The sequence below is a fragment of the Dermacentor variabilis genome, chromosome 1 (genome assembly GCF_050947875.1).
Source record: "Dermacentor variabilis isolate Ectoservices chromosome 1, ASM5094787v1, whole genome shotgun sequence".
In the NCBI taxonomy this organism is placed as follows: Eukaryota; Metazoa; Arthropoda; class Arachnida; order Ixodida; family Ixodidae; genus Dermacentor; species Dermacentor variabilis.
This window is the reverse complement of record NC_134568.1, coordinates 134,980,755-134,990,580: the sequence shown is the minus strand read 5'-3', so window position 1 is coordinate 134,990,580 and position 9,826 is coordinate 134,980,755. Positions and strand designations below refer to the sequence as shown.

General features: G+C 45.1%; 1 protein-coding gene across 1 annotated transcript; it reads left to right on the top strand.

Moving 5' to 3' along the window:
- Window positions 1-3,425: 3,425 nt before the first annotated feature.
- LOC142584916 (uncharacterized) lies at window positions 3,426-8,694 on the top strand. The gene is made up of 5 exons (XM_075695268.1): window positions 3,426-3,618; window positions 6,567-6,628; window positions 6,831-6,920; window positions 7,674-7,700; window positions 8,520-8,694. Exons 1-5 carry the CDS (start codon window positions 3,540-3,542, stop codon window positions 8,577-8,579), a joined length of 318 nt encoding a protein of 105 aa, XP_075551383.1. The 5' UTR covers window positions 3,426-3,539; the 3' UTR covers window positions 8,580-8,694.
- Window positions 8,695-9,826: the final 1,132 nt, after the last annotated feature.

The window sequence follows — 9,826 nt, the reverse complement described above, 5'->3', positions numbered from 1 at the left end:
CTTAAATTGAACGAGCGTGCTTGTGTACGTTTTCAAGCAGCGCGAGCGTCGGCGTGGACAGTGACGCTACCCTCCTCTCCCGCCGTCGTGGAGGGGGAAGATATTCTTCGAGTTGGGGGAAAGAAAAGGAGGTAATGTGCAGGGAAGTTAGATGTCTCTCAGCGAGGACACCTCAACCGCACTGCACTGAGGAAGTGGAGTTCAAAAATAGGGGAGGGGGGGGGGGGGGAGTGCTTTCAGCAACGGCATGATGGTCGCGCTTGGGAGAATGGGGCCAGAGTCGTTAGGTGAGGGGGCAGTCGTCAAAGAAGGTGGGAGAACCTTGCCTCGCCGCCGGAGCCCTACTCCGCAGCAATCTCAGAGGGCGGGGGGGGGGGGGAGAGAAGGGGAGAGTTGTCCTTCTCGAGCACTACACCTCAGCATGCTATCTTCAGCCGCCCCAAAGCTCTTGCGCGACAGCACACACCGTTTGCATCGGCACCGTTGTATCGGAAGTATCATTCAGTGAATGACCACGAGGAAAGTTTTCTTTGTTACTCATTATTATAGGGGTGTACGAATACTCGAAACTTACGAGCAACGATTTGAATATTTTCCTATTCCATTCGCTCTTCGAAACAAATAGTCACTGAGGTTTTTAGCGCACGAAAAAGGACGAGAGACAGCGGCAAGACGCGGACACAGCGTAGCGCTGTGCCTGCGTCTTGCCGCTGTCTTTCACCCCTTTTCGTGCGCTAAAAACCTAAGTTATGGAATACCAACACGCCCTAACCTACGCTCTTTCAAATAGTCACTGTTCGTTTGGACCATCTAATTAAATAGCATCTATTCGAAATTGCGAATATGTTTCCAATAGTCTTTGAATATTTCATGTAATTACCTGTACACGAACAAACATGAAATTGAAACAAAAACACGACAACATTCATCCGATCCAGAGTGTACAATACATACTAGAGCACGATGCATCACTCAGACAACCCGACTTTCCCGGCTAAATGCGATAATTAGCAATAAAATGTTGTTTATGCACAGTATTTGGCAGTGTATATAGTTTGGAATTATTTACAGATGTAGAAGTAGTGTCCCTTCATCGTATTAACTCAATATACGTTTCATCGCATCATACACACAATACTGACGCCATCTGTCGCAACCAATCGAGCTAGAGAAAAATAGCTGTTGTTTTTCGTTCTGAATGGCATCGCCACACACGGCTCGTATTTCTGATTTGGTCTCGAAGGTATATACAGCGATTAACTGGCCCACAAGGCTGCTTTGTTAAACTTTAAATGATAATCCAAGACATTGTATGTTCCGAAGAGCCCCGAGTTTCCGAACAAATAGCTCAGTTGTTCCTCTTGCTCTCTTCATGCTTTTAATAAAGAAAGCCTTATAATATGCAGTGTAATGACGGAAACAATCTAACGGCCTTTGTACGAGAATGTGAAAATTATTTGATACTAATGTTTCAAAGGCTGTACATAATTTGCAAACTACTGAGAAAATCTTCGATTTCGTTCTCTTCTGGCACTCTTCGATTCGTATTTGACTCTGCCTCAAAAACAACCACTCCTGCAGCCCTACTAATTAAGAATGCAGAATTTGTGTGTTGGTGGAAACATGCCACTACTCTAAGAGTGATTTAGAGCAACCAGCATGTGAATATTCAGGCACGCATGGATGTGTTATCGCAAATGGGGGCAGATGTAGTGTTCACTCGGCTTTGCAACGTGCTGCCCCGATTATTTCACTTGTCGCCCAACGTGAGTGCGATGGAACTAGGAAAAAATGTAAAACTTGAATCTTTTAGCAATACCTTAAACAATTGGTATCAGCAGTTCCATTAATATGACATTTTGAGGAGTTGTCACTCATGTAAGCCCGCCGTGCTGTCTGACGATGTTACGAATATAAAACAAGTCCTGAATGCTGCAAACACATCTAAATGACAGGCACTCTTACGGTTGACTGTGTGGGGCGTTGAATGGATCGGATGCCAAACGCTTGAGACACGACATGCCTAATCGTCAAGCTCGTCTACACAAAAGAGAGTTGCCCGTCAGGTGTGTGCGACGGGATTATGCACCAGTGCAAATCCTATATACTCTCCTTTCTCCTACGTTCAACCCCTGTACGCTAGGGAGTGCTTTCTCTCAGAATTTATTTGAGTGGGTTGACCAGTGTGTTGATCCGACTTGACCTACGCTCTCCACCTCTACGCCAGTGAGTGGTTTTGCTCCGTATTCCTCTGTGTGGGCTTACCACTATGCTGACAAGGCCCTCTACCAGGGAGCAAGAAAGAATGAGGTTGCCCGGATGGTGTAGGGCATAAGTAGGCCAGCGAGACACCACGTAGACATCTTCTCTGCCTTTGTGTGCAGGAGCACGCATGCCGAACATTTCTGTACATTTTTTTGCCCTGGAGCGCATTGCTCAACCGTAATGATGTATTAAATTTTTGTTATTGTGTTTAGATCACCCCGTCTTCCCTGCCGAACCCTCTCCAATCGTCAACCTGGTTCGAGCTCCAAGCAGACGCTGTTGAAGGTTGCCGAAACCCCGTTCCAGAAACAACTGGCGGTAGCCTTAACAATACCGAACTCCTGAAACAGTGCTACCACTTACGATCGAAAAGCTTTATGAATTCGGCACAAAGGCAGCACCGCAAACACACACACACACACACACACACACACACACACACACACACACACACGCGCGCGCGCCCGCGCGCACGCACGCACACGCACACACACACAAACACAAACACAGACACACAGCCATGCACACGCACACGAACACACGCACACAGAGAGAGAAAGAGAGACACACACACACACGCACACGCGCACAAACACACACACAGCCATGCACACGCACACACACAGACAGAAACACACACACACACACACGCACACACAGCCATGCACACACACACAGAGACACACAGACGCACGCGCACACACACAGACACACACACACAGCCATGCACATGCGCACACACACGCGCACACGCGCACACACACAGAGACACACAGACGCACACACACAGCCATGCACACGCAACCACACGTGCGCAAGAAGAAATGCATATAGCCATGGCGCAAGCGTCGATCAAAATGTGCAACGCATCGTCGCATAGTGGCAAGATTTCCCACAAACCAATCATCCTCCCGCCTCTCCCTCACCCCTTCCCACACACACACTGCAGAAAGAAAGCAGACTTCTGGGTTGAGCAGCTCATCGTACGATTGTTTCTTTTATTATTTGCATGTATGTGTCAGCAAGAAATACTTGCAAAGCACGGCTGCGTCCCGAGAAGGAGAGGGAAGCCATCAGAAGTTTCAAACTTGGCCAACTGTTTCGCGTCGAGATGAAGGACACCGGGAAGGGAGCGCACCTATATATATCCGCGCCCGTAGCGCTATTTTCACCAAATTCGTTGTGCAGGTACTCTGACTGAACATCCGTGCCGTTTCCGGGCGCCTTCTGTGTCACCGTTGCTTTCTTGCAGAAAGAACCCTAACCAATCCGAAATGAAGGTGCTCCTTGTCTGCTGTCTCGCCGTCGCCGGAGCCTGTCTCGCTGAGGCTGCCGGTGGCAAGGAGTTGTGCGGTAAGATCATCATTATACTTGAAATAACACGTATAACAACTTATTTTTCTTGGTTTTTCGCAGTGTTTTGTCGGCACTTAGGTTGCGCCTGTACATAGCCCGACCTTATCGCTGTTGCCGACGCTGCCGGGCCTAGTCACACAAGCCATTCAGGCTTCGACAGGCCCGCCTACCATGTATTATTATTATTATTATTATTATTATTATTATTATTAATTAGTCTAACGGCCTGCATTCTGTCTGTGTTACTTGCAGTTTTAGACTTAAATATAGCTTGCGAAAACAAGATATAGGCGTATTGAAAAGCAGTAGGCATGCTCAAACGGTTCGTCTAAGAAGTCACGAGCCAATCGCGAGATCGGAGAGAGAGAGCAAGTAAGAGACTAAAGGCAGAGAGGTTAAGCAGAATAACCATCCGGTTGGCTACTATGCATTTGGAGAATGGTAGAAAAGATGAGGAAACAGAAGAGCAAATGTGAAGACAGCTGACATGACGTTACGCGACGGGGGCTGGTCATTGAAGAATATTTTTCATCAAGAAGGAATCGCTCAATGCTCTGTCTACGTTTTTCGTCTTCGTGTGGATGGGAATTTCTGCGCTGGTTAGATAATAAGGAACATCGGTGAATTCGTGCCCGAATTCGGAACAATTCATGCATATAGACATCGTCTCACTTAGCCCTGTCGCCCTGTCAATGTTGGGTTCGATATTGATAATGTCAGAGGCCTTTCCCATGTCTTAATCGTGATAGATGTGCGTGTAGGAGCGACTAAAATGATGGATGATGCCAGCCAAATCCTCCTCGCTGCGCTAAAGTAATGCCATATGAAAGCCTATCAAATTTGTGAATACGTGCAGGCTGCCTGAACAATGCCTCACGCCTGTTGGCGCCATTTTGTCGGGGACATTGGAATTGTGCTCCCCGCATATTTTGTTACCACGCGGTTACTGAGCGTTTTTTCTTTATCGATTGTCCTTTTTTTTGTTAGTAACGTTGGTACATTTATATGCGCTGGCGTATGTCGTTTATTTTTCATCCTCTTGCACCAACTGATGTAGGCCGACATGGTGCAGGCAGGACGGCGAGAAATAGGCACAAACAAGCGATACATGCAACAAATTTAAATTACTCCGTACAAGCTTAATGAAGAAGAAAACCTGAACAATAAACTTTGCCCGAACTAAAGAAAACATTTTCTTTGTGTGTGAAAAATTGTAGGTAACATAAAGAAATATTGTCGGAAGTACAGCGCTTATGCGTATATTATGCGTATATTCAAAGCAACAGCATGTTCTGTTGCACCGAGAAGTAGATCTAATGGGTAGCAACTAGCTAGAAATGTAACGACACTAGCGCAACACATGCCTATAGCGCGAAATTGTCGAAGCGCCGCGGCGTCTACGAATAACAAATTCCACAATCCGCCTACAGATCCGAGAACGCGAAGAAAATATCTTTTCACTACAGCCTGGATGCGTTTGAGGATAATTTGGGGCAACGTAACGTCAAAGTGATTATGGGGCCTAATGTTCCGAAACTGCACACTGAGTTATGGTGGATGCCGTACTAGAGGGTTATGGGGATGAACTTTGGCCACCTGTGGTTCTTTAACATGCACCAAGAACACGGTCAGTGATCATTATTGCATTACGCTCCCACCGAAAAGCCGCCTTCATGACCCGGACTGAAACCCACGACATTTGCGCTCAGCAAGAGAACGCTCAATCCACTGAACCACCATGGCGCGTCCCAGCAAGCTTGCAAGACGTCGCCGTTCGAATTCATAGAAATTACGTTTGAGTTTGGCTGCGCTTTCAGATGAGAATACGGACAAGAGAATATGCTGGGCTAGTCGGTATCTTGTCATAATTGAACGTAGGCCATAAAAGTGAGGAAAAAAGCGGGGAGAAAAGACAGATTCCATTGGCCCTCCTTTTTCTCCCTCACTTTTCTTCATGAGAGTACGTGTTAGCAAAAGGCTGGTCATTTCATAAACGTTGCTGCTTATGAAATACACACGCACTTTGGCGGTCAAGTTTTCAGGGTTTATGGTATGTGAATAAAGAACGAATAAACAACATTTAAAACTTCATCAATCGGCAAGTTGTTCGCGCCCACATATGAACTGTTCGCACCTAAGAAACTTCTGCGATTTATAAACGCTTGCTGTAGACCTTGTCGAACAGCTTCCACTGCCTATAAATGTAGAAGTCGATTGGAAAGTGTCGCACCCGGGGGAGGGGAGGGAGGGGAAGCCCAATAACGAAAGCGACCTGCGATGGGGCAGAGTGCAAGCCGAGTGCTGATAGGTTCGAGTGCGCGTTTGTTTTCGCTGCTTAGCTCATGTTGAAGCGAGAGGCAGCACGAAGGTCCATTCGCTCGCTGCTGCTGCTGCTACGCTTCCTCACTCCAGCGTTCTGACAGAGAGTTTACCAGGTTATCGAGAGAGATGTGTTCATGTTTGCTTGTGCACGCATGTCAACATGCTTGTTAATTTAGTTAGTAAACAAATGTTTACAATTTTATACGGCCGATAAAATTAATATCGTTACTTAGTATAGCCGTCTATTAATTTGCTATCTTAATCGATGCTTCGACTTTCGGGCGAAAATGCTACTTTTTCTCAGTATGTCATGGTTGTCGCAAGCTTGGTCGCATGAATACGCTGTCGTAGAGAAGTGCAATACCCATACTCAACGATATACCGCGTTTCCCAGCTAACGTTAGCCAAGCTGTCCACACACAAAAAAAGAGGTTAAAACATCCCGGTGCAAGATGTGATATAATATCTGAGGTGTTCATTCAGCAGATGACTGACGACCGAACGCCGTGAGTCTTAAAATCTTATCTTGCACCATGTTTTTAAAATCATTTTTTAACTGCTTGTCTGACGTTAGCTGATACACCCTATGTAAGGTTAACATTGTTGTTGCTTTTGTTTTCTAGGGTTGACCAACGATGAAGTCAAGGGAGTTCTGAGCTGCATGGCAGAGTATGCACCCCCTCAGGTACAACTGTCACATACTCACCTGTTCATTGAATAAATGAATTAATTCCTTATTGAATGAATTAATTATTGAATGTATGAACCTATTAATCTCTTAATGTTCCGCTCTTCTACTGCATGAAAATGTGGCCCACTAAGAACAAAATACTTTTCCTCTCTATTGATGCTGCTCAACAGTTTTTTAAACGTGATTATCAATGCAGGTGAAACCAAAAGCGTTGGAGATCCTCGCCGAGAAAGGAGACAACGTTGCGGAGATTATTAAGGCGAAATGCCAGTCTGATGTAGACTTTGTGAGTGCAGACTCTTGAAACTCTGTTTTACAGGCGATCACGTTTGCCGGTTTTCTGCCTGTTATATGTATACCCTGTTAAATTTGCTTCCATAAAACGTGACTTCTGGCGCTGCTGGATTTGACTAAAATCTGAAAGAATGCCATGTGTATTCAAATAGGTGACACGGAAGTTTACTACGTTATTGCGCATGTAGCTGGCTGAGCTTTTCTTTTTTTTTTCCACGAAAGTGTGTTCGAGTTATATGATTAACAACGAATTCGCTCTGTGCTATTGTTGCGATGTTAAGTTGGTTCCTTAGCTTTCTTTACCATGAATTCAGAGGTTTTGTTCGCGTTCCGACTAATACATAGGTAAAATCTGTATAAGACCAGTAGTAGAACGGAGTGACAATATCAAGAGGCGTGTTATATCCTCTCCTGCTCTCATGTGCATGCCATGTCCCGACCCTTGCAGATGAGTATAGTTACTTGTGACGTAATCAGCCTAACTTTCATCCAGTGATAACGTTCCCAATGTTCTTTCTGATGTTCGTATGCAACACGTGGTTATAGGAAAGCAGAGCATACTAACTTAAGTCTTAGTATGGTAGTTATAAGCTGCAAAATCGAAGGTATCCTTCTATATAATCTGTTGCGCAATTCAGAATCAAGTAAATGGCTATCTCCGCACAGAGATCAACAGTAAATTATGAGGTGTTCGAAACGCACTGGGACATTTTTACTTAAACTGTGCTTTTTTTCCCGTGTGTAGGGTGCACTCATTACTACTGTTTTCTCGGTAAGTACACGTTCCTCAGTACTTCAGTCCATTCTTGTTTTGTTTTCCTTTTCTTTGTTGCTCTCCATTGAAGCATTGATTTCGTGTTCACTGACACTATGCCCGTTACCACTGGCCAGTGTGTTTTTTTACGAGCTGATTTAGAGTAAGACTACTTTTCGTATACAGGTACTAATGCTTTAGAACACTTCTTTTCAGAACATTGGCTCAGTCATCATTCTGAAGCGAACAAACAGCCTTCTCATAAACATTATGGGCCACGAAAGTTATGAGTGTGGGGACAATAATAAATAGAAACCAATAATAATGAAAATATACTAGTGTGCTGGCATATGAAAGCCGTTGGAATAAAATAACTGGTTGGCGAAAACTTGAGGATAATAAAGAACAAGCGTTAGGACAAGGTGTAAATCTTGAGCAAGAAAGGCAGAGAGAAAAAAAAGTCAGAAGGCAGAGATGTTAACCAGAAAGCCGTCTGATTGTCTATCCTACGCTAGTGGAGCGAAACAGGGGAACGGAATGTTGAGAAGGCTAGAGAAAGTAAAGACACGGTGAATGCAAGCGCGGATAGGCTGCACAGGCCAGCCGTTCTCAGAAAGCACAAAAGGGCCTTCACTGCCTTGTGGGCCGACGTTGGTATTCCGGAAGTGCCTGCATATATAGTGGACGAATGAGAGCGTGTTTGCATGATCGGCGCACATGCATAATTAGGACTTAGTGGTATTAACCATCTACAGCGAAGGAACAACTAAGATACGTACAAATGGCTGCTGCAAGATCGTCTCATTCTTGTCCCCCTTTGTCTTTCTTCTTTTTCAGGAGAGAGTAGCGAACGGTATTAAGGCGGCCTACGCCCAATGCAAGCCGAGCTCTAGATAAACATTGAGTCGGTGGACGCGCTGTCCAGATAGAAGCAACATTTCACACATGGAAACAAGAGTGCTTTCGTACACTCGTAGAGTGCACGGGAAAATAAAGGCGAAGTCAGTGGAAATTCAGGTGTTGTCATTGTCTTCAGACGTCAAGTCCTGAGGTATGGATAGCTCCTCGTGGCGTCGTAATATATAGACGAACGAGGCGGAGAAGGTTTCTTAGTATCTAACACTGTACACGCAAGAAGAATATCCGAGCAATGTCGCTGCATTGCAGGCATAGTCGGACGACGACAACAACGACGACGACGACGACGACGACGACGACAAAGCCAGTAATGAGAGTCAGCGCTTTGCGCATCTGTGTATATTTCCGCGGCGTTCCTTGTAGTATGCGGAATTTTCTTGCTCATTATGCGTCATCAGGTATATGAGAGCCCTTGTTGCTACACGCCTGCAGAGAATTTGGCATGAGATTATCGAATAGTTGTGCGAGTGTTGCACTTCGAAACTGATATTTAATTATCTGGAGGCTTTTGGAGACAATGTATTTGGCGAGTTCAGATCGATTTGGGGTTCGTGGGATGTGGGTATCTAAGCCCTTTTGTCTCGTAAGTTATACGATTTGAGGCCTGATGTTTTGAGGTCTATATATATTAGGTCTGTGTTTAATACTCTATGTAACTTATATACACCTTTACTCAAGAGCGTCAGCGGTAATGTGATGTAGGTGCGGGTCCTTTCCACAAAGAAAAAGAAAGCTAGAAGGTAAATGGCATACGAGGAAATACTTTGCCAATGCTGCGGTTATTCCGATGTAAGAAAAACTAAGAAAAGAAAGAAGCTATGTGTGTAAAAGCTGCAAGGGCATCTCGTACTACACGCCGAAAGTGGCGGAAGCTATTTATTGGGAAACTGAGGAAAGATGCAGTAGCGAATGGCGAGTGCAGAAGAGATTGTTTATCAGCGTATAAGACGCCGGGCGGGGCCGTCGCGCAGGAACCAGCCACGGCTAGGAGCGGAAACTCAGAAGAATGAAGAGACCACTTTCTCGGAAAGGCAGCAGCGTAGCGTCGACAATGCATTGAAAATTCGTTTTCAGTTTTTTTTACATATTTCCCAGATGGCGCAGTTCCAAAGCGGTGCACGTCCCGTCGGTCAATCCCGTTCACCGGTACAAATATTCTCGTATTGAAATTATTTATTATTATTTGTTTTGAACACATATACACATATATACAGTTAACAGGAAAG